Here is a 25,078-nt window from a genome sequence, read left to right as displayed (position 1 = left end):
TTCCACCCTAAGTTATCTTTTCCCTTTGCCCTTCTTTCATATGCATTCCTGTCCCCTGAGTTATCTTCCTGTGCAAATACTTCCTTTCTGTTCTCTCATGATTGATCATTTTAAGGACTGTTTCTGCCTGATGTCAATGTTCACCCTGTATGGCTGTCTGTTGTTTGGCTGGAAGCCCTGGAAGTGACTTCAATTCCAACCTTAAGGGTAATTAGGGGCCAAGTCTCGGGGTCTCATCAGACTCTATCAGACCAGTAAACCTGGTCTTTTTTATGATTTTGAGTTTTGTTCCACATTTTTCTCCCACTCCATCCAGGATCTCCTACACTGATCCCTTTCCGAATGGTTGACAGTGATAGCTAGGTCCCATCTAGTTCTTCTGGTCTCATGGTCATATAGGCTAAAGAACACATGATCCATTAGTCCCTTGTTCTATTTGTTGCTATGTTTCTGGTTTTCTTCATTCTTCTTTGCTCTGGATGAGGAGAGACCTTTTGTTGAATATAGATTGCCAGTTACAAGCTTTTAAGACCCCAGTCACTACTCACCAAAGTAGAATGTAGAACAATATTTATATGTAGTATATTATACCAATTGAGTTTGATGTCCCCCATCACCATGGTCCCGAGTGCACAGGTCCAGCAACTCATTCCATCAGGATGGTTGACTGTGCCTAAGAAGTTATCGAAACTTGCCCTCTGTTAGTTCTATTTATGTGAACATTCTTATACATACAAGTACATATGTAGAAGTATTATCTTCCAGCCTTATATATGGTCATGCCTAGACATACCTGATTATTCAGCCTTTCTACCCATCTGTTTACCCATAGATTAATGTTTGTTATAACTCGGAAGGAAGGTTGGGCAATCTACTTCCTTAGTGATACTGCCTCAGCAACCCAAGGAGGGTTCACTATGAGTCGGGTCCAACTCAACGGTACATAACAACAACAACATAACTGATAATGCAGTATTGTATATGTGAAAGTGGTTATATTTGTTGTCTGCACCTCTTATGCACCTCTCTGTGTCTTCTTTAGTGGTACTGTGTTGATCACTCAATTTGGTATATGGCTATCCCTTCACCCAAATCAATATTTGTCCTTTACCTATCTAGCAATTTGCCCTCCCCTCCCATCCCTTGTTGTTGTTGTTGTTATGTGCTGTCGAGTCGGCCCCGACTCATAGCGACCCCTCCTTGGGTTTCCGAGGCAGTATCACTACGGAAGTAGGATTGCCCAACCTTCCTTCCGAGGAGTGGCTGGTGGGTTTGAACTGCCAGCCGTCTGGTTAGCAGGCAAGTGTCTTAGCCACTATGCTACCAGAGCTCCCAAAGCGAGGACTCTCCTGCCGAAACCCGGGATCGAACCAGGGACCTTTAGATCTTCAGTCTAACGCTCTCCCAACTGAGCTATTTTGGCCATCCCTAGTAACCAACAAAACAAGTTTCCTTCCATATATAAACCTTTCCTTGACTTTTTACAATAGTGGACTAATACAATATTTATCCTTCTGTGACTGACTTATTTCACTTAGCATAATGACCTCCAGGTTCATCCATGTTTTATGGTAACAGTGGCCATTTAAGGGATGTGTGGAGGAAGGATGTGGTTCATTCATTCAGTGAAAACTTAATGTACTCCCACCATGGCCTAAATTCTCACTGGAGGTGAGGAAGATAGTAAGCAAATATATGTATAGTATATCAAATGGTGATAAATTCTTTGGTGAGGAATAAAGCAGGGTAAGGGGATGAGGATGGAGCCCTAGTGGCTCAACAGTTCAAACACACTTGGCAACTAACCAAAAAGTTGGCAGTTCAGACCCACTCTGTGGCTCTGCAGGAGAAAGGCCCGGTAATCCGCTCCCAGAAGATTACAGCCTACAAAACTCAATAGGGCAATTCTGCTCTGTCACATGGGGTCACTGTGAATTGGAAATTGACTCAGCATCACCTAATAATAGCAACAGAGGAATGAGGAGTACAGAGAGTAAGAAGGTGGTCCAGAAACGCCTTGCTAGTAGTGAGTAATGTGACAAGTTCTGGTTCAGGTGGTGTAGAGTGGAGTCCAGGCTTCAGTATTTGGTACAAGTATTCTCATGTGTGTCAAGGTCAGAGCCATTGATATAAGTCTCATAGAGAGCTGAAAAGACTTTGAGCTTAACTCTGTATCTGGAGAATGTGTGCTTTCTAAGGAGGAGGAGATAGTTACCGGTATCTGATGTTACAGGGAGAATGACGGCTGACAGCAGCTGTGGACTTGGCAATTTGGAGGTGAATGGCGACCCTGGAGAGAGGGTCGTCCTAGTGCAGAACAAGCACCCCATGAGCACTTGAACAGTGGGAAGTATCTAAGAAAATACTCTGAAAATCTGCTGTGTTCCAGCAGAGTGATTTTGGGCCTTAGCTTCCTTGTATCCACAGTGGAGCTCATACTGCTAGACCACAGAGTTAAGTGAAAAACAGACTAAAGTGCTATTTGTGAGAGGTGATAGATACATACTTCCTCTCTTTCTTGTCACCCCTCCTCACTGCTTTCCATGATTCCTTGGATTTACCCAGTAGACTAAGGAAATGTTGCTAATTTTTCTTTACTAAAAAGATAAGACAAAGTGTAAGGATCCCATTTCACAGAACGGGAAACCAAGAGCAGTAGCATAAAATCACAAATGGTGCTGAGCCCAAGACCCATTTGTGATGGCCTTTATAGCATTCTGTCCATTGACAGGCCAAGTACCTTACTTAAATCAACCCATACTTGTTGAGCACTCACTAAATATGTGGTGCTGTGCTCCGAGCTCTTTTAGGACCTTGCTGCCTCTTTGGGGACATAACCTGACACTTAACTTATTCCTCTTCTGCATGTTCCCTGAGTATAGCTGTGAGAGCTAGACTTTAGAGAGACAGAATTGAGGCACAGTCCACCCCACCTGTTAAGAGGAGCATCACAGAGGGGTTAAAGTTGTCTAAGAATTACCCATAAAGTAGAATAGGGACTAAGAGGAGGAACAGTGAGGGCTTCTGGGATCAGGAGGATCTAGTATTGAGACAAGTAAAGTAACTTTGAAATTAGGAATCAAAGTCTACTTTGTCTCCCTCCACTCTTTTATTATTCTGTGGTAAAACATATATAACAAAATATTTGCCTGTTTAGGTGGGATGTATCTTGAGTCTCACCTTGCTAGAGGGTGTGACTCAAGTCATCACTCTTAGCTTCCAGCCTTGTGCTGATCTTTCTAAATGAAATTATTCAAGCAATTGATCTAGTATTAAGAGAGAAGTAAAGTAACTTTGAAATTTGGAATCAAAGCGTTACTTTGTCTCTCTCCACTCTTTATTATCCTGGGAAAGTGCACTCTCTTGCTCCAGGCCTGCATTTGGTTCATCTAAATCATTTCACCCCTGAACTTGAGACTGCAGCTGTCATCTCACCCGCCAATTTTGGTTCACCAACCCCTGCAACCATGTGAGTTGGGAGAATCCTTCAGACCTACCCACAGACTTGGGACTTGTCAGCCTGCCATTCTCCCAGCCTCCATCACCACCAGCACCATGTGAACCATTTCCTTGGGACTTTGTGAGTTCTGTGAGACATTATGGTAAAATATGGAACCCTAAGACAGGAGGGAGATTACTGAGGGGAGAAAAAAGGGTTGATGTCAGAGATGAAGGAGTGGCACAGCAGTTTGGAAAAGATGGACATTTGGAACATCTTTAACCTCTGCCTCATAGGGATCACAAGTGCTGATCTTTCTAAAAGAAATTATTCAAGCAGTTGGTCTAGTGTTGAGAAAGAGGTAAAGTAACTTTGAATCAAAGCATACTTTGTCTCCCTCCACTCTTTTTTATTCTGTGGTAAAATATACATAACAAGATATATACCATTTTGGGCATTTTTACATGAACAATTCAGCAACATTAATTACATTCACCATGTTGTGCATCAAGGGAAGATGGAAGGAATATATAGTCACTGTACCAAAAAGAATGGGTAGACATTCATCCACTTTTGGGAGGGAGCCTATGATCAAGAACTGATGGTGTTGAAGGAAGAAGCCGAAGCTGCAGTGAAGGCTTTGGTGAGAAACTAGGCTCCAGGATTGACGGAATACCCATTGAGATGTTTCAACAAACAGGTGCAATGCTGGAAGCACTCAATCATCTATACCAAGATATATTGAAGACATGGCTACCTGGCCAACCACCTGGAAGAGATCCATATTTTTGCCCTTTGCAAAGAAAGTTGACCCAACAGAATGCAGAAATTATTGAACAATATCATTAATATTCCATGCAAGTAAAATTTTGCTGAAAATAATTCAAAAACAGTTGCAGAAGTCCATCGACAGGGAACTGCCAGAAATTCAAGTCAGCTCCAGAAGAGAACATGGAACAAGGGATATCATTGTTGATGTCAGATAGATCTTAGTGAAAGGCATAGAATACCAGAAAGATGGTTTCCTGTGTTATATTGACAGTGCACAGGCATTTGACTTTATGGGTCTTAACAAATTATGGATAACATTTTAAAGAGTGGGAATTCCAGAACACTTAATTGTGTACATGCAGAACCTGTACATAGACCAAGAAGCAGTCATTCAAACAGAAGAAGGGGATACTGTGTGATTTAAAATCAGGAAAGGTATGCATCAGGATTGTATCCTTTCACCATACTTATTTGATCTGTATGCTGAGCAGATAATCCAAGAAGCTGGACTGTATGCAGCATCTGGATTGCAGGAAGACTGATTAACAACCTGCAATATGCAGACGACACAACCTTGTTTGCTAAAAGCAAAGAGAGCTTGAATCATTTATTGATGAAGGTTAAAGACTGCAGCCTTCAGTATGGATTACATCTCAACATAAAGAAAACAAAAGTCCTCAGGACTTGGACTGATACAACATCATGATCAACAGAGAAAAGATTGAAGTTGTCAAGGATTTCATTTTACTTGGATCCACAATCAATGCCCATGGAAGCAGCAGTCAAGAAATCAAACAATATATTGCACTGGTCAGTCTTACGGAAAAGACTTTCAGAAAGTGTTAAAAAGCAAAGATGTCACTTTGAAGACTAGGGTGCACCAGACTCAAGCTATGTTATTTTCAATCCCCTGATATGCATGTGAAAGCTGAACAATGGATAAGGTAGTCTGAAAAAAAAAAAAATCATGCATTCAGTTGTGGTGTTGGGAAAGAATATTGAATATACCATCAACTGCCAGAAGAACAAATAACTCTGTCTTGGGAAAAAGTACAGCCAGAATGCTCCTTAGAAAGGTAGACAGTCAGACTTGTTCTCATGTACTTTGGACCTGTTATCAGGAGGGATCACCCTGGAGAGGGACATCATGCTTGGTAAAATAAAGGGTCAGTGAAAAAGAGGAAGACCCTCAGGGAGATGGATTAACACAGTGGCTGCAACAGTGGGCTCACACAGGGCAACAATTCAGAGGATTGCTCAGGACTGAGTAGTATTTCATTCTGTTGTACATGAGGTCACTATGAGTCAGAACTGACTCAGTAACATCTACCAACAACAATGTTGTGCAGTCATCACCACTATTTGTTTCCAGATGTTTTTATCACCCTTAACAGAAACTCAGTATCTCTTAGGCAGTAACTTGCCCTTTTCCCCTTACCATCCATCCCTGGTTTTCACTGGCCAATTCTTTGAGAAGTGGATGGCTTCTTCCTTCTTCCAAGTCTGTCTTAGTCTGGAAGCTCCACTGAAACCTGTCCACCATGGCTAACTCTGTTGGCATTTTGCAACACCAGTGGCATGACCTCCAGCCTCACGGCAACATGGAAGCCACCACAGGACGACAAACTGACAGACAAGTTCGTCTCCCTTAGTAGTTCCTAACTACTCTGCTCACTTCCCTGCCTGTCTGGGGCCCGGAGCCCAGCCTTAAAGCTGCCCCATAAGCCCCAAGCTACGCGCCGACTTACCTCTCCACTCTTGGTAATAAACTTTGGTCTGTGCATTTGCCTATTCTGGATTTTTCTTATAAGTGGGTCCTATAATACTTGTCTCTTTTTGTTTGATTTATTTCACTCAACGTTTTCAAGGTTTATCTGTGTTGTAGCATATATAAGAATTTCATTTGTCTTTGACAGTAATATTCCATTGTAGTTTCCTTTCATTCTTGCTACAACCCTGTCCTCGATATGAGATCTACTTCTTGCATCTCTCTAGCCATAGTCAGCTCCCTTTGCTGTTACCTCCTCCTGAAAATGTTTCTCCACTATGGGCTGCATCTCCAAAATCATAGCTCATATCCTCTCTGCCCCCACTCTCAGGGCAGCTTCTGCCACTTGGTCATCTGGGCTTCCCCTGTTATTTCAAACTTAGGGCTTTAATTCTTAGTTTACCCATGTTTGTTCCCCTATAGACCTTCCCCTTTTGAGGGCATGGACCATGCCTTATTCATCTTCACATCCATAATGCCTGGCTCAGGGTATAATACGTGGTAGGTGCCTAGTAAATCTGTGCTGAATAATTAAAAGGAAGAGGAATGAAAGAAGTACTATGTTCACCACACAGTCTTACCAGGTTGCTGTTGTTAACATTAATCTTGAAACTCAGAGGAAGGAGAGACACATTAGTCTGTATGTGGTCTAGCGGAGGTGAAATCTGGAAGAGTGGGCATTTGGAGAGGGTAGTGTCGTGTCATATGTCACAGACAGAAGGAGCAGGTGCCGAGACTGTTCCGTAGACAGAGGGCAGAGTGGTTGAGCTGACACAGCACATACATGCTCAAGAAAAGTGAAATATAACCCTTGAGAGGCAGGCTGGAGCTGGCAGATTGTGCCTGCCCTTGAGCACCAGTAAGTAATTCTTTTATTTGTGAAGCACTCAGAGTTTCTGAGCAAGAGTACTGTGGAAACAAGGAACTTTGGTGGTGCAGTGGTTAATTTCTTGGCTGCTAACCAAAAGATCTGTGTTTCAAACCCACCATCCACTTTGTGGGAGAAGGATGTGGCATTCTGCTTCAATAAAGATGTCACCTTGTAAACCCTAGGGGGCAGTTCTACTCTGTCCTGTAGGGTCACTATGAGTCAGAATGAACTTGACAGCAATGGGTTTGGTTTGGTTTTGGAATGTGCAAGTGTTTGGAGAAGCAGGCATATGTTCTGGGCATTTGTTACTTTTTGACCTAGGAAAGAGAAATAAAAGACTGTCCCTGTCCCTTACATCATTGATGGCTGGCAAGGAAGACAGATGGTAGTGTTAGGGTGGTATGGGGAGGCATTAAGGGAAAGAAAGTTTCCCAAAGGTTTTGATACCTGAACTGCATCTTCAGAGAGGACCAAGCATTAACCACGTAAAGATCCCAAGTAGAGGTAAGCAAGTTGTGCATTGGCACAACTATTGTTATTAGGCTCTGTTGAGTTGATTTTAGACTCATAACAACCCATGTGACAGAGTAAGCCTAGCTATAGAGTTTTCTAGACTATAATCTTTAGAGGAGGAGCTCTGTGGCTTAGTGCCTAAGGCATTTGACTGCTAATCAGAAGGCTGATGGGTCAAACCCACTAGCCACTCCTCGGAAGGAAGATTGGGCAATCTACTTCCATAGTAATACTGCCTCGGAATCACCCCAAGGAGGGGTCGCTATAAGTCAGATCTATCTCAATGGCAGTGAGTTAATCTTTACAGGAGCAGATCACCAGATCTTTCTCCTCGGAGCTGCTAGGTGAATTTGAACCACTAACTTTTCAGTTAACAACTAAGCACTTAATTGTTATGCCACCAGGGCTCCTTTGTAGTTGAACTAGCATATCATAATCATAGTTCTTGATGGCTAGAGAGAAGGGATCCAGATCATGTAGGACTCTAAAGGCCACCCTGAGGAGTTTAAAGTTTTCCTAAAGACAATGATGGGCCATTGAAATGGTTTAATTGGGAGTGGCCTGTTCACATTCTGTGTTAGAAAGATTGCCGGGCTGCCTATCAAGAATGGGTTAAAGGCAAAGTTAAGGGCTGTGGGACCAGCGTGGGAGGCTATTGCTATCATCCAGAGGAAGAGGATGAGTGTGTCTGAGATAGGGAGGGACAGAACAGATGACAAATGGAAGAGTACTGAAAAGGTAGAATCCATAGATTTAAATAACCAACTGAAGAGGGGGCTCTGAGCAAGGAGTCGTGAGTGACTTGTTCTAACTTGAGCAAAAAGATAGTTGCTGCTCAATGACCTGGGAGAAAGAACAGATTTGGGTGAGAATAATGATTTTGTTTGGGATAATGAGTTCATTTGACATGCCTAAGGGGATTCAGATGGAAGTGATGAGTTAAGATGCAAGTCTGGAGCTCAGGGGAGAGGCCTGGAATGAGACAACAGCACAAGAACTGATTAAAACTGTAAGAAGGAATGAAATCCCCTAAGGAGGTTGTGTTGACTAAGGGTGAAATCTTTAGAAACACCAGAGCAGCTGAGGAAGAGGAACTTATGAAGGAAAGCAGAAAAAATAGAGAGGTAGAAGGAAAACCAGGAGAGAATGAACTCATGGAAACCAAGAGTTTCCAGGAAGCATAATCTACTTGTGCCTAGGACCACAATCAAATCAAGTCAGAAAAGAATTGAACTGTAGCCTCTGGATTTAGCAACAAGGGAAAATCATCAGTAACCTTGATAAGTTCTTTGCCAGTACCCACTGAGAATATAGCTTATAGTAGATCAACAAGCAAATGATAGCAAGTGAAGAAACTTATTAATAGTGGAGAGGAGAGTACTAAGGACCTACCTGAGTTCAGATCCTGTTTGTGAGCAGAGAAGACAGGGGTTCCAGGTGAAGAAGCCAATATACAACAGAGAAAATAAAAATACTGCTTGTGGACAGGAAGACCTGAACTAGCATGTAGCTGTGCCATTCACCGCTCTGTGTGGGTAGCTCCATTTCATCATCTTTGAAGTGGGCACAGGGATACCCATCTCACAGATTGGAGACGTTCCTATGACTTGATGCCCAGGAAAGCACCCAGCACCATCAATGGCACCAACAAGTACAAAGAGGAGGAGACAGGAAGGAGGGTCAACCTCACCTTGTGATTAGAGTGTGAGAGGTCAAAGGTAGGGAGGAATCAAAGACAGCCTTCTGTTGGAGCCTAGAAGAGCAGCAGTGTCATTCATAGAAAAGGGGGAGTACATATGGGGAGAAAGTTAACTACATTTGAGACATACTCTAAATGAGTGTTGTCCGTGCCTCCTTAGACACGAAAAACATTCTCTGAAATGCCTATAAGCTTATTTTGTAGAGAACATTTTATTCTTTTTCTTTTCCTTTGGGACAAGGGGATGTAGAGGATCTTAATTTTTCTACCATTTTATTCAATTATATAGAAATGTAGTAGGAGAAATTTTCCTGAGTTCAATTCTGTGTTTTCACTTTATGTCTTGGGACTCCATAATTATATAATCTGGGAACTGTGAAACACTTGTTTATGATTGCACCTAGTAGAGCATTTTCAGAGAGCCAACCCTTCAAACCCCAGTTGTTCATATTCTTCATCTCTGTGCAGTCTGTTGATTTTTGTGGCATCTTAGATGGTGTTCTATTTTAAAATTGTTTTTTAATTTTAGATTGGTAACCTTTGCTAATATGTTTAATTCCCTTTGAAGGGGTGATTTCTAATTTAATTGTTTCCACAGATACGCAGACAGGCAAACTTACTAAAGACAGGAGAAAAGACTTCCTAGATGTCAGACCACTTGCCCCACGACCAAGTGAAGGTAGGTGCCAAAGACAAGAGAAGAATATATTCTCATATTAATGTTGACTTGTAGATTGGACCAATCCTATCAGTCTTTTTCCCTGATCACTGCCCACCTCCAGTTCATGAAATGGAAGGGTACCCTCTAGAATCCTTTGTCCACTTTGTCCTCTCCTGCAACTTTTGCCATTGGGCTCCATTCTGAGCCTTTTAAAGGAGTCGAGGAAATAAAGAAAAACAAAAGATATATTTTACTATCTGTTCTCTTGTTAATTTCCTGAAGTGTAACCAGCAGAAGATGTCAGTTTTATCAGATGTAATTTTCTCAGTAATGCATTTGATAATTCTTAAAAGATTTCCATTGTGGGTTGCAGTTTGCCATTGAAGCTTGTCTTTTAGGGGTGCAAACCCAATTTTTGGATTATGAAAGAGTCATTAAGCAAATATTTAAATTCTAATTGGAAAATATATGTAGTCCCTGACTTATGACATATTTAAGTTACATCAAACTACATTTAATGACCATCTGGTTTTGTACTGTGTACAACATTGCAGCATGAAATTTGCTGATGCTCTATCATTCTCAGGTGTTCATTTGCAGATGTTTATATATAATGTTTCCAATCCTCAAGGACAGCTTTGTAAAGATACTGATTATAAAAGGAATATGGAAATCTAAAAAAAATAAAAAAGAAGTATTTGACTTAAGAACTGACTTCAGAGTCATCAGAACAGAACCCTTTCATAAGTTGGGAACTACCTGTAATATTGTTAAAAGATTATATAAGTGCATGGCCTGAACAATCTAGTAGTTTTTTAAAGTAATGACAAATTTGTTTGCTGTGGAGGCAAATGTTACTACTAGCTGTATACTTCTTTGGCCCAAACATGAATAATATAGTACGTGGAGTTTGTTGCTACTGATTAAAAAGCCGAAAATTTCCAAAGCAATAGAACTAAGAATATAAAATGTGGTCAAATGCCTACTGTCATGTTGCTCACAGGTTTGTTGTGAGGCTCATGTGAGATGTTATATGTCCTTGTACTAGAAAAATGATACACATTATACCCCTGCTTTGAGGGCATTTGTGGGATGGCAGCAGCAGGAAGCAGTGTGGTTTGAAGGGGAAAGAATGTAGTTTTGGCATCAAGATGACTTGATTCAAGTCCCAGCTTTATCTGCTCTCTGCAACCTCAGGCATGGACTTCTGGGCTTTCATTTCCTTATCTGGAAAACAGGCAAACTAATGGAGTCCACAGAGGATCATGTGAGAAATAAATGAGTGTGTGTGTTGCGTGGCAAGGGTAAGTGCTCTATTAGTGTTAGCTACATTATTGTGGTCACCTTGGTTAGGTTCCATGACCCCCTGCAGCCCTTGGGTAGTACAGGGCAATGGTAAGTGCACTTACATCCAGAACAGGCTTCTCTTCACTCACCACACCATAACTTTTGTTGATCCTTTGAATTACTTTATATATTTTTGTACCTTAAAGAGTTAATTTTCTACTTTTTATTTAATCATTGTTTTTATTTTATTTAACTTTTAATTGTGATTTGGGTGAAGGATTACAGGGCAAGTTAGCTTTCAATTCAACAGTTCATACAGTTTTTTTTTTTTTCATGTATTGATTGCAGTCCCTACAGTGTAACATCACTCATCCCACTTCTTCCCTGTGTTTTCCATTTCCATTCCTCCTCCTCTCCTATTCCTTCCTGCCTTAAGAACTTTGTCCTTAGGCAAAATGCTGCCATTTTGATCTCTCACTCCTTAGAGCATTCAACTATTTGACATCACTATTTTTGTTGAGTTATACCTTAGATACCATAAAGTTAAGGAATTACTTGTTCAGTTCAATGAGTTTTGACTGTTATATACACTCATGTAATCACCACCCAAAATAGATGAAGAGAATACACATACACATCTTTCACCACCCAGAGGCAACAGCTGGTTTCCATCACCATAAATTAATTTTGCCTGTTCTTGTACATCGTATAAGTGGAATTATGCAGTATATATTCTTTTGTGTCTGGCTTCTTTCTCTCATTGTAACGTTTTTGAGATCTCATGTTGTTAGATGTATCAGTACTTAAAACTAACAACATGGAATCTCAGAAACGTTACAATGAGACAAAGAGGCCAGACACAAAAGAGAACACTTACTTGTGCTCACATGGAACCTATACACAGACCAAGAGGCATTTGTTTGAACAGAACAAGAGGATATTTCATGGTTTAAAATCAGGAAAGGTGTGCTTCAGGGTTGTATTTTTTACCATACTTATTAGTCTGTATGCAAAACAATGCAACACATTGCCGTCGAGTTGGATCCGACTCATAGCAGCCCCTCCTTGGGTTTCCAAGGCAGTATCACTACAGAAGTAGATTGCCCAACCTTCCTTCTGAGTATTAATCTGTAGGCTGAGTAAATAAACTGAGATGCTTGACTGTCTGAAGAAGAGCACAGCATCAGGATTGGAGGAAGACTCATTAACAGTCTGCAATATGCAAATGACACCACCTTGTTTCTCAAAGCGAAGAAGACTTGAAACACTGATGACGATCAAAGACTACAGCCTTCAGTATGGAGCACACCACCACATAAAACAAAAATCCTCGCAACTTGGACCAGTATCATGATAAACAGAGAAGATTGAAGTTGTCGAGGATTTCATTTTACTTTCATTTTAGATCCACAACCAATGTCCATGGAAGCAGCAGTTAATAAATCAAACAATGTATTGCATTGGGCAAATCTGCTGCAAAAGACTCTTTGAAGTGTTGAGCATAGTTGTCACCTTCAGGACTAAGGTGTGCCTCACCCAAATCATGGTATTTTCAGTTTCCTCATATCAGTGTGAAAGCTGGACAGTGAATCAGGAAGACCAAAGAAGAATTGATGCCTTTGGATTATGGTGTGGGTGATAAGTATTGAATATACCATGGACTGGCAGAAAGAATGAATAAATCCATTTTGAAAGAAGTATAGCCAGAATGTTACTTAGAAGTGAGGATGGTTAAGACTTCATCTCTCATACTTTGGTCATGTGGTCAGAAGGGACCAGTCCCTAGAGTAGAACATGATGCTTGATAAATAGAGGGTCAGTGAAAAAGAGGAAGACCTTCAATGAGATGGATTGACAACAGTGGGCTGTAACAATGGACTCAAACAGCAATGATTATAAAGATGGCACAGGACTGGGCAGTGGTTCGTTCTGTTGTACATTGGGTCACTATGGGTCAAAACTGACTTGATAACACCTAACAACAGTAACACTACATTATATGAACATACCACAATTTATCTGTTTTCTTACTGAGGACCATTCATGTTTCCTCTGTTAAGAATAAGGCTGGTATGAGCCTTTTTGGTTGCATATGTTTTCAACTTATATCTGGGATTGTTGGGCTGTAGGGTAACTTCAGAAAGTTCTATAATGTGGGTTGTGTCAAGTTACTCTCCATCACTGACATTTAACAGTTCAGTTGCTCCTCCCACACTTGGTAATACCAGTATTTCTCATCTTACCCATTCTAGTTGGTATGGTTTTAATTTTCATGATGACTAATGAGGTTGAGCACCTTTTTATATGCTTCTTGGTCATTTGGGTATTCTTTTGTGAATTGCTATTCAAGTCTTTTGCCCATTTTTATAATTGAGTTGTTAATCTTTTTCTTACTGGTTTGTGAGAATTCTTTACATATTTTGATATGAGTCCTCTATTGGATATATGAATCATAAATTCTCAGTCTGTTGTTTGACTTTTCACTCTCTTAATGGTATCTTTTGATGAATAGAAATTCTTAATTTTAACCAAATCCAATCTATCAGTTTTCTATTACGGTTAGTGCTTTTTGTGTCCTGATTAAGAAATCTCTCTACCTCAAGGTCATGAAGATATTTTTCCATGTTTTCCTCTCAAAGTGGTTTTTTTTTTTTTTTTTTCCATCTTTCATTTTAGGTCTGTGATCTATTTCTAATTAATTTTTATATATGATGTGAGGGTAAGAGTTAAGGATGAATTTTCTCCCCTATGAAAATCTAGTTGATCCATCACTATATTGAAAAACTATCTTTTGTAGTGGTACCATTATCATCAGTCAGGTGCTGCTATGAGTCTGTTTCTGGACTCCATTCTGTTCCATTGATGATTGATTGTCTGGGCTTTCACCAATACCACACTTTTGGTTGCTATACAAAACAAAAACTCACTGCCATCGAGTCATTTCCAACTCATAGTGACCCGCATTGGATTTCTGAGGCTATTAATCTTTACAGAAGTAGATTGCCCCATCTTCCTTCCATGGAGCAGCTGATAGGTTCAAACTGCTGACCTTCTAGTTAGCAGTCAAGTGCCTTATCCACTACACTACCAGAGCACCTTTAGTAAGCTCCTTTGGTTGCTATAGCTTTAGTAAGTTTTGATTTCTGATAGTATAAAATTCTTCAGGTTTACCTTGGCTATTCTAAGTCCTTTGCATTTCCATATAACATTCAGAGTCAGCTTCGTAGGGGATACACACAAAGCACTCCCCACGCACACCCAGGATCTTGCCTGCAATTCTCTTGAATCTGTAGGTCAACTTGGGGGAAAATTGAAATCTCTTTAATACTGGATCTTCCAAACTATGAATATGCTATATGTCTCTGTTCATTTAGGTCATCTTTATTTTCTCTTCACAATATTTTGCATTTTCATTGTAGAAAACTTGAACAGTTTTCCTTATGTTTATTCCTCTAGATGTTTTTTGATGCTATTGTAATGGTATGTTTTTTCATTTCAATTGTCAAATGTTGCTAGTGTTAGAGAGATTCAGTTGATCTTTGTAAATTGATCATGTCCCCAATAACCTTGATAAAATTATCTTACAATCAATGAGTCAATTTAAGAGTAGTGTGTTTGTAGATTCTTTTAGACTTTCTGAATACACAGACATGGCAATCTTTTTTATACTTTTTTTATTTTTATTGCATCTACACTATTAAATAGTTTTATTTTTATAAACATGCTCCTTTCATTATTTTAGAAATGAAAACATATCTTTTTATTGACATACTAATAAAATATAGTAGTTTTTATTTTTGGCTTATTGACTTTGTTGGGAAAAATGAAAAGTTGGTAACCCTATGTTGGTCACCAAAACTAGATAATAACAAGTTTTGTTGGTCCTTGAAAAGTTTAAAGCATTTTAGAGGCCCTCAGTTGGTTAGCTTTGGACAATTTCTCTCCTTGACCCTCAATCTCTTCATTTGTAAGATGAGGCTGTAGAATAGTCTGTGGTCCTTTAAGGTCTTTGGTAAACAGCATTTGCCTGACAGTGAGGCATTCATGGTGATACACAGAACTCTGTGATTTTTTCTTTTTTCCTGCTTGTGCATGGCCTTGGCTTTCACCACACCCCAGGAGGACCTATATCTTGACAAGAACAAAAACAAACAAATTTTAGATCCTAAGTGTTGATGCTTGCCTCATTTATTTACCTTAGAAACATAACAGTGGAAAGCACCAAAATATACCTTGAGATATTTAACAGAAATTCATGTGTATCAGCCAGTGATGAGTTGTATTTATTGCTCCTACCATGTGTGAAACAAAGGGTCTGTATGATACTCTCTTCCAGAACATTTTTACTCCTGGATAGTGGCTGGTTGGATAATTATAAAGCCTTAGTGTTACAAAAACAAAAAGAAGCTAATTGTTTGGCCTTGACTTGCTAGATTGTTTCCCCTGTTTTGTCTCTGGTCTATGACATCAGAAGTTCTGTGTATGGGGACATGTGCATCCTAGTGCCTAGAACTGAAGGAAGCAGAGTTGGTTATGCCAGAATCTAAGGGTTGCCAGGATGGAAAGGAACCTTATCATGCAGCTGAGCACACTGAGGCTGGGCAGGAAGGGTAGTCATGGAGCCCTCGGCCAGCAAGGCAGGTGCCTGAGGTTGTACACACCCCGATTTCTGCATCCTTTCTCCACAGTTGCCACCCAGAGACGACACTCCTCTGTGACCCGGATACATTCCATGACGATTGACGCACCCATCACCAAGGTGAAGCAGTCTGTGGTTGGTCTGCACCAAACATGGAAGTCCCTTATTCTCCAACTTTATTGTTTCCAGTGAGAAGAAATGGACCTGCAACAACAATAATGATGATGTTCACAGTTTATGGTGCTGTGTTCTCTGAATGAAAAGGATGTGTGATGTGAACATTTTAGCTAGTCTTAAGTTAGCATTAAGCACTGTTGCCAGGCTGACTCCCTGGATTGCTAAGCAATTGTTTTTAATATTGTGAAGTTCAAGTCTTTTCTTTCTATATTGTAGGTAATCAGTATTATTAATACTGCCCAAGAAAGCAGTCCTGTGGCTGTAACTGAAGCCTTAGACCATGTGCTGGAAATTCTAAGAACCACTGAATTATATTCACCACAGTTTGATACTAAGGATGATGATCCTCATGCCAATGACCTCATTGGGGGCTTAATGTGTGTAAGTATATAGGACCAGGCTACTGATTAGAGCCTGCCTGTTCTTGTTTTGTTTTCCCAGAGAGTATTTGTGTATAGGCTGGCTTAAACAGCTTTCTGGAAAGGCAGCCAGTCCATTGTATATAGTGCACAGTCAAGGCCTAAATTCCTTCATTGCCCAAACTCAACTGCTCTCTAGCCAGAGCTGTCAACTACCTGCTGTCCACCACCTCAGGAAGCATCAGTGTAGGGAGTAGCATAGTTTAGACATACTGAGCCATTTCTCCAGTTATGCTCAGGGGTTCTATGAGCAATTTAAATAACTTTTTTCACTTGTTTTAAAGCTTTTGAAAATGGAGTAAGAAGGTAGTATTGAATGTTATGTATCAAATTATAAAATAGAGACTATCCTTCTTCCGTCATAATGTGCTTAAAGAGGTGCCAAGGGCTGGGGCATGGTTTTGCTTCCAAGACATCCTACCCAAACTGTGATGACATTTTATCAGAAGGAAGCTTTGTCTCGTGGGCTCATAAGGGGTCCTGAATGCTCCTTCAGCCTGTTTAGTACAGAGCTCTCACATAGTAAGAACAACTTTGTGGAACACATGTCATCCCACTACCAGAAATAAACTATGTCCTTTCTCCATGTTTTCTGAGGTAATTTAATTTCATAAAAATTGGGTTTAAGGCAGTGACTTTGGAGTAAAGAATGGTTCCCAGTGTTGATAATACCTGTACTGTGACCTTGCCTATTTGAGACAGAGACTTCTCCAGCCTGTTAAGAGAGGCAAGGAGAAAGTGTCTGCTGGGAGCAGTGGTGAGGAGGTTGCAGATCTAGCTTCTCGGAGTGGGGGAAATGAGGTTGCTTTAAAAAATGGGAAAGGATCTAGTTTCCAAAGGAAGCCTGCTATCTGTTGGGGTGAGAAGAGGGGCCAAGAAAATTATGAGGGTTGAGGGGAGTTGTCCCTAAGAGGCCAAAGTAGTCATGAGGTATAAGCAGGAATTCTGGGCTTTGGGGGTCATCTCTAAGGCTTACCCCCTGGTATTGAATTTAGCTTCCAGCCAGGCCAGCACCGAGCTGCATACAGACTTCTCTCGAAGGGGCTGTAAGTACAACAGTTGCCCACAGTAATTATCACGGGGACAGAGCCTGCTGGGCACAGGGGAACCTTGGGTGGACTGGTGGAGAGGGCAGTCCTAAAACTTTCAAGTGGAAAAGAACAGTTGTGACTTTGTCTTGTTTCCTTGCTTTTTATTAGGATGGTTTGCGAAGACTATCAGGAAATGACTGTGTTCTTTCACCAGAGAGTAAGTATTTCCTTTATAATTTTTTGGATCATTAGCTATACATAATAATTGCAGTTAAGCCTGAGTGGTGAAAAATAATCTTTTATAATTATTCTCATCATTAAGAAGTTTCTTGATGTCATAAAGCAGCTGTCCTGTGTTAAAAAAAAAAAAAAAAACAGCTAATGTCATAAAGTCTGTTAATTTTGTTCTCCACATTACATCACTGTATAGACCTTCACCAGGTTTCAAGCAGGATAGTCAATTCCGTCCCCCTTCATGACATCCCACCGCGGATAACTCAAACCATGGAAAATGAGGAGTTCTGGGACTTTGATATTTTTGAACTAGAGGCTGCCACCCAAAAAAGGTGAGTCCCTCTGGATTGGCAGGCAGAAGGCCTCTGTGGAGGAATCTGTTCAAGGAGTTTGGCTTCTGAACGCTGCTGAGAGGCCCGGGGGCCCCTGAGTCATTGGGATCTAGGCCTCAGTGAGAGGAGTCCATGGGCCATGACTCCTGTTGAGGCTGCAGATTCATGCAAAGGACTTAACCAGTCTAAGTACCAAAGGTTTCTTCCAGAAAATGAGGGTGTTAATTTCTCCTGTAGATAGTGATATTCTGAGATAGCTGCATAGAACCCCACTCAGAGCCTAGAACAAAATGTGTTAGAAACATACACTCCCACACATTCAATAGGAGCCACCCCCAGTCTTGGTTGCCATAAAATGCTGACAGGCATAGGAACACCCAAAATTCTAATCACCCTGATCTGGGTGTAGCTGCAGAGTGGGGATGAGATTGAGATTTTGAGTTTTGTACACCTTGATGGAGAAGACTTATTAACCAAAGGGGGTATTTCACTTGGCACATAGAAAGGGAATATCCTAAGAGCCAGATGCCTTCAAGGTGGTGAGGCACACAGTATAGACATGCTGTGTAGGGCTATAGGGATAATCCATCAGGTCTTATCCCAGTCTAGACAAACTGTCTTCCACATAGTCCCTGCTCTTTGCTCATTGCTCATCATGAGCCAACCTTCTGATACATTCTACTTCCCATGTACCCCAGCGTGGGGGTAAGGGGTATTCTAGAAGGCAAATGAGACTGCCTTTCACAGTGGGAAAAAAAATACTCCTGTGGCAAATGAATCCTTCAACATCTGGTTTACCTACTAGTCTCGTGTGAATCAGGTTTAGGGACGTCAGTTTAAATCTATGAGCCTTTTCACTTCTGAATGTGCCTAAACAAGCCAAGGATTTAGAAGTGACTTCTCATATAAGGGCTTCATTTGGTGCCATCTCATGAGTAGGTCATCCCTCCTACAACACAGACTTCCAAATTGTTAGACAATTAACATGCTATGTGACAATGTCTGGCTTATATTTGATCCTCAGGAAATATTTTCTTCTAGGCAGAATTTCCAGCCAACAAGGTGGTACAGGTTTACTTCAGGGAATCCAATAGGGCAAGTAGGAGTTGGATTCTGTGAGGGTTATCTAAGGGGAAAAAGAGCAGCAGAGGCCCGTACAGTCTGAAGCCCCACTCAGATTGGAGACTTCAAGAGGCTCAGAGCCAAACACTTTGCCTAGTTCCTTGCTTTATTTTCATGCTCTGGATTTTTTTTTTTTCCCTATAGGCCTTTGGTTTATCTTGGTCTCAAAATATTTGCTCGCTTTGGAATTTGTGAATTCTTAAACTGTTCTGAGTCAACGCTTAGATCATGGTTACAAATTATTGAAACCAATTATCATTCTTCTAACCCTTACCACAATTCTACACATGCTGCTGATGTGCTGCACGCAACAGCCTATTTTCTGTCCAGAGAGAGGATAAAGGTAAGCAAGTGTTTGTGCTCCATGTGTAACAGGTAGGAGCGGTGGGGAGAGTTTCATGCTTTTGCCAAGGTGGTATGCTCAATCCTGAAACAACCCCAACTGTGCCATGAGAATACTTCTGGGGGGTCTCACTCTGAACAAACAGGCTAGGGCAGCCAGCTGACTTAGATATTGGTGCTTTAGGACCCCAACTGTACCTCAAAGTCAGCAGGTGTCTGAGACCAAAGTCATTGCCCCAGTACTGCTCCCATCATCCAAGCTAGAAATCCAGACTCATCCTTGGACCTTCTTCTCTTCACCCCCCAGACATCTGGCTGATCATCTAACTTTGCCTATTGTAACACCTAACTGTTCTCAGATTCATCTCCTCATAATGCCCCTGCTGCTCTGAGAGTCCCATCTAGACAGTTCCAAAAAGCTTACTATCCTGTCTCTTGTGGAGACAACTGCTGCTGACATGATCTTTCTAAATAGCAAATCTAACCATGTCACTCACTCCCGGGAGCAGCTTTCCATCTCCTGCAGTATTTAAACTGAGAACTCCACAGGATGAGTATGCAAGGCTCTCTGTACTTACTCCCCTCCCTGTCCTGGGCCTTAGACCCACAGGCCACGACTGGCCCACACCAAACCACTCTAACTTCTAAAGATCCTGTCTGTCAGGGATCTGTATAAGCCCTCTTCCTCTAGAAAGGTTAAGTGCCCCACTTCCACCCTCCTGACTTTACTGTGTTAGAATGCCTTCTTACTGTCTGTCCATTCCATTTGAAGAGCAAGCTCCCTTTTCATCTTTGTATCTTCAGTTCTGTCCTACTCAACTGAACTTATGTTGTAAATAATTTCAGCAGGGAAATTCTCAAAGCAACAAGTAGACTTGTACTGATCTGCCAAAGTACTTGTGTTATATTTTTCAAGATACATTATAAGAGTTCATGAAATTGCAGTGACATAACCACTTCACTCCTAGAAATACTTGACAGTATAAGAACCAAATCATTGGTTTTATTTCTAAGAAAACCCCTAATGAGGAATGAGACGGCAAGGCCCCATTTACTGATGTCTTGGTGAAGGCCACAGGGTGGCCGGGACCACATTGAACATAGTTAGGCAGAGCCAGAGCAAATGCTTTTTTTTCAAATGTTTATAGAGCATTTCCAAAAATGATCACAATGAATGCTGCCAGATTGGCTACAACTCATGGTGAGTCTGTGTGTAACAGAATGAAACATTGCCTGGTCCTGTACCATCTTTATGATCATTGATAAAACCCCAAATGAAAGATTACTTGGAAAACAACAAAAAATCAGACTCTCCTATCTGTCAAAACTTATAGAATGAAGGTATATTTAAAGGTGCATATTCAATTTTCCACCACCCATCTGTCAGTTTGTCTTTCTGTGGTGGCTTGTGTGTTGCTATATTGCTAGAAGCTATGCCACTGGTGTTTCACATACCAGCAGGGTCACTCATGGTTTCAGCAGAGCTGCCAGACTAAGATGAAAGGCCTGATGTTCTACTTCCAAAAATAAGCCAATTAAAATATTATGGATCACCACAGAATATTGTCCAATATAGTACTGGGTTGGAAAACACTCAGAATACACAATGGCGTAACAATGGACTTGAGCAGACCAGTGATTGTGAAGATGATGCAGGACCAAGCAAGATTCTGTTCTGTGGTACATGGGCTTAACATGAGTCAGAGCACAATTCATAGTTCAGTGCTGTCAGTTAATCAAAAGAGCAAAATGATAAATCCAGAGTGGTTTTTTAAAGATTGATAAAGCTCTCCCCAAACTAATCAAGAATTAATAAAGAAATAAAGAGACCCACAAACTTGAAATGGAAAAGGATAGAAGAGAGCACTATACACATCTGTGCTAATTCAATTAAAATAGATGCTGCTTTGTAAATATTTTAAGTAGAATTGATGTAACAAGTCATTTTTAAACTCTGAACTCATTTCTTCATAACCTGGTTCCTGACCCAGATGGACAGGTGAGCTCTTTAGACCTTGAAGAAATGTTCTCATGCTACATAAACTTCTTCAGAACTTAAAAAATGATGGAAAGCTTAAAGCACAAAATTTAGATTCACAAAGCCCTAACACCAGCCTAACAAAGATAGCACCAAAATGAGAAAAATAGACTACCAGACCCTTCCCCAAGTGATGCATATTTTTAAAAATTATTTCAGAGTAATAGTAGTTTATGTAGGAGCTCTGGTGGCATAGTGCCTAAGGCATTTGACTGCTAACCACAAGGCTGTCGGTTCAAACCCATCAGCCACTCCTGAGAAGGAAGGTTGGGCAATCTACTTCCATAGTGCTACTGCCTGGGAAACCCAAGGAGGGATCCTATGAGTCGGATCCGACTCGATGGCACGTAACAACAACTAGTTTATGTTGGTCTAACATCTCAGACTTTTCTTTATGCTAGGTCTAGAGAAAGAATAACTCATATCTGTTGAGGACACCCTGTATTTTGCTAAGTCCTTAACTTGTGTGAGACTCTGAAGATCAGATCCTGTTCTCTGATAAACATATACAAAGAGATAACTTTTAGATTGAGGGTAGGAAGACAGGATTTGTTCACATGATTAGCTTTTCCCAGAAACCTTTCTTACCTTAAAGTTAACAGGGCGAAAAGGAAACTGTGCAGAGGGCTTTCTTGCCTCCAAAGCCATACCTCATTTTGAAAAGATGTCTTGTTTCTAGCAAACTTTAGATCCAGTTGATGAGGTTGCTGCCCTCCTTGCAGCCACCATTCATGACGTGGATCACCCTGGAAGAACCAACTCTTTTTTGTGTAATGCGGAAAGTGAGCTGGCCATTTTGTATAATGACACTGCTGTCCTGGAAAGCCACCATGCAGCCCTGGGCTTCCAGCTGACCATTCAAGATGATAAATGTAATATCTTTAAAAACATGGAGAGGTAAGAACCATGACTAACTAGGAAAATTTATGCATGTTGATCTATCTATATATATAATTCGTATAACATACAGTTTACCCATTTAAAGTTACAGTGATTTCTGATATATTCAGGGTTGTACAGCCATCACCACAATCAATTTTAGAACATTTTCATCACACTAAAAGGAAACTCCAAACCTATTAGCTGTCAATTCCTGTTTCCTCCCACCTTCTTTCCTAGTCCTAGGCCACTAGTGATCTACTTTGTCTCTATAGATTTGCCAGTTCTGGACATTTCCATATAAATGGAATCATACAATTTATGACCTTTTGTGTCTAACTTCTTTGATTTGTAGTTATGTCTTCAAGGCCCAGTCCTTTTTTATCACTTGGTATTTCAAAAAGATGAAGTTTATAGCTAACGTGTTAATAACATAGCAGCTCAGAGAAGCAATCATCTTTATCTCTGGGAATACTCTGCCTTCCTTTGCACAGTGACCTTCTTATCTTGTCTCTGTTTTCAGATTACTTCTTTGGGGAAGTTTTTCCTTGTCTGCCACATTAAGTTGAACCTAATTACTCAGTCTCAAGTTCCTTCACAACACCACATTCTTTATTACTGTATTTTATGCAAATAACTTGCATATTATACAGTGTTCCAACCATACAACCCACCCACACAATATTTTTGTAAGTGTGCTTTGCCAGTGTTACGTGTGTAGGCACGTCATTTGCAAAAAATGTACAGTAAGTAGTTGTTCAATGTGTGATGAGATTCTTAAGCTCTGAAAGGGCGTAAGTGTTTGTTCCATGTCTTATCACTGTACCCTCAGTAACTGGCACATAGAAGGGACCAAGCAGATACCATTTGGAAGAAGGAAAAAGCATTATGTCCTGAGGAATATTTATTTGGATATTTTTAAAACAGGGAATTCCTGATTTTACAGAACTCCTTTTTTCTGTGGTGGAATTGAAATACTATTATCCCTATTTGTCTATATATGCATCAGTCCTCCCTGGAAAGGTGTCTTCAGGGAAGGAAACTAGATAGATAAGTGGAGAAAGGGGAGACTTCACTTCATACTCTTTTGTACCTTTTGAATTATATATATTGCTTTTTTAAGAAATAATAAAGACAAAGAGATACAAATACTCCTTGTGACTTTTCCCAGCTCTCAAGTCTGCCCTCAGAGGTTGGGTCTCAAGGTGCCCAAATGTGTATATTACATTTTCTGTAACTGCACATCTCTATCTTCATTAATAGAGCTGCTTTTAGTTCTCCCATACTTTGTTTTATTCTAAATCTATATGCAATATACTACACAGTGACAGCAATGTAAATATTTCATCTATAAAGATTTGTCCTTAAGGTTCTGATTTTAACTTTCAGCTTCCCGTTGCTAACCTATAATTTCTGCAGTATCCTTTTAAAGTATCCCTAGTGATGTTCAGAGATACTAGAATTTTAACTGCAGTGTACACATATCCTGGGTAATAGGTTGTTTTCAGGAGTACTATCTGTCAGGATTAGTCATCTATAGCAGCCTTGCATTTGTCGTCTGGAATAGGAATGACTATCGGATGCTACGCCAAGGTATTATTGACATGGTCCTAGCCACAGAGATGACAAAGCACTTTGAGCATGTCAACAAGTTTGTCAACAGTGTCAACAAGCCCCTGGCATTACTAGAAGAAAACAAGGTAAGGAAATCTGTTTTTGGGGCCCTAATGTATTGATTAGGGGCTCTGGTAGCATAGTGGCTAAGACACTTGCCTGCTAACCAGATGGCTGGCGGTTCAAACCCACCAGCCACTCCTCGGAAGGAAGGTTGGGCAATCCTACTTCCGTAGTGATACTGCCTCGGAAACCCAAGGAGGGGTCGCTATGAGTCAGGGCTGACTCGACGGCACATAACAACAATGTGTTGTGTGTACATTCTGTGGTAGCAGCAGCCATTCTTTGTTGGTGCATGTCACAGGAATGTGAGGGTCAGGAAGTTGTACCCTTGTAACATTATTGTTGTCCCTCATTTCTGAAGTTAAGGCATAGAATCCACAACTTCCTGACAAATACAACCTTAAACTTTCTCCAGACGGGAGACCACAGCTAAGGTAGCAGACAGATTTGAGTTCCTATCCTACTTCTACTCTGGGGATAAGAAAACTCAGGGCATAGGATTGACAGACATGGCACATAATAGGTACTTAACAGATGGTACCTTTTACAGTAGAGTCATTGTGAGATCAGCAACCTACACAATATGTTCTTTCATGAACCTTCTTCCACTAAGGTCCACACATCTGACGTCCTATCTACCCATAGTCACCAACTGACAATCTTCATTCTCTCTCCTCCCTAACTCATATCACCATCCTAAGAGACTTCTCCATGCACAAGCATGACTTCCCCTGTCAGTCTAGGATCACAATTCCTTCTTGTTTAACTCCATTTTACTTTCACAACTCTTTTGTTTGGCCATGACCTTTGTCTGTTCTCTGGATTTTTAGCCTGTTAGCCCTTCATGCTTACTTCTGCTCAACCTGATGTTCTGACATGTTCAGGACCCTACTCCCTTCACCTTTCCCTATTCTACCAGTTTTTCACCTTACTCCTGACTTCATTGCCTTGCCAAGGACTTCAGTGGAGAGTTTCCCACCTGAGCCTCTTTCTTTGGTCCCTGACATGCTCTCCTGAATGGGGATGATTGTCTGTTGCCCAACCACTGCTCCTAGCTAACCCTATGCCAAAGAAAGAAGCTACATACCTCACAGACTTGTTTTCCTCTATTTAGTCTGCATAGTTCCCAAACTCAGCTGAGTACTTTGCTCCATTTGACAATCATGTTTCTCATCTCTG

General features: G+C 40.8%; 1 protein-coding gene and 1 non-coding gene across 2 annotated transcripts in view; one reads left to right on the top strand and one right to left on the bottom strand.

The window, feature by feature from the left end:
• Nucleotides 1-25,078, top strand: part of PDE8A (phosphodiesterase 8A) — a 259,288-nt gene that overhangs the window by 224,927 nt on the left and 9,283 nt on the right. Inside the window, exons 12-19 of the mRNA XM_007945121.2 lie at nt 9,660-9,740; nt 15,698-15,768; nt 16,042-16,206; nt 17,444-17,492; nt 17,706-17,841; nt 19,108-19,306; nt 22,023-22,240; nt 23,790-23,922. Coding sequence (XP_007943312.2) covers nt 9,660-9,740; nt 15,698-15,768; nt 16,042-16,206; nt 17,444-17,492; nt 17,706-17,841; nt 19,108-19,306; nt 22,023-22,240; nt 23,790-23,922 — 1,052 coding nt within the window. The remainder of the gene's footprint in view (nt 1-9,659; nt 9,741-15,697; nt 15,769-16,041; nt 16,207-17,443; nt 17,493-17,705; nt 17,842-19,107; nt 19,307-22,022; nt 22,241-23,789; nt 23,923-25,078) is intronic.
• Nucleotides 1,351-1,423, bottom strand: TRNAF-GAA. Its single transcript has one exon. It is a non-coding gene; the product is annotated as a tRNA-Phe (tRNA).

Source organism: Orycteropus afer, unplaced genomic scaffold (assembly GCF_000298275.1).
Source record: "Orycteropus afer afer isolate SDZICR_OR568_19922 unplaced genomic scaffold, OryAfe1.0 scaffold00132, whole genome shotgun sequence".
NCBI classification, from domain to species: Eukaryota; Metazoa; Chordata; class Mammalia; order Tubulidentata; family Orycteropodidae; genus Orycteropus; species Orycteropus afer.
Note: the sequence above shows the minus strand (reverse complement) of the source record. Positions and strands in the feature narration are given on the sequence as shown.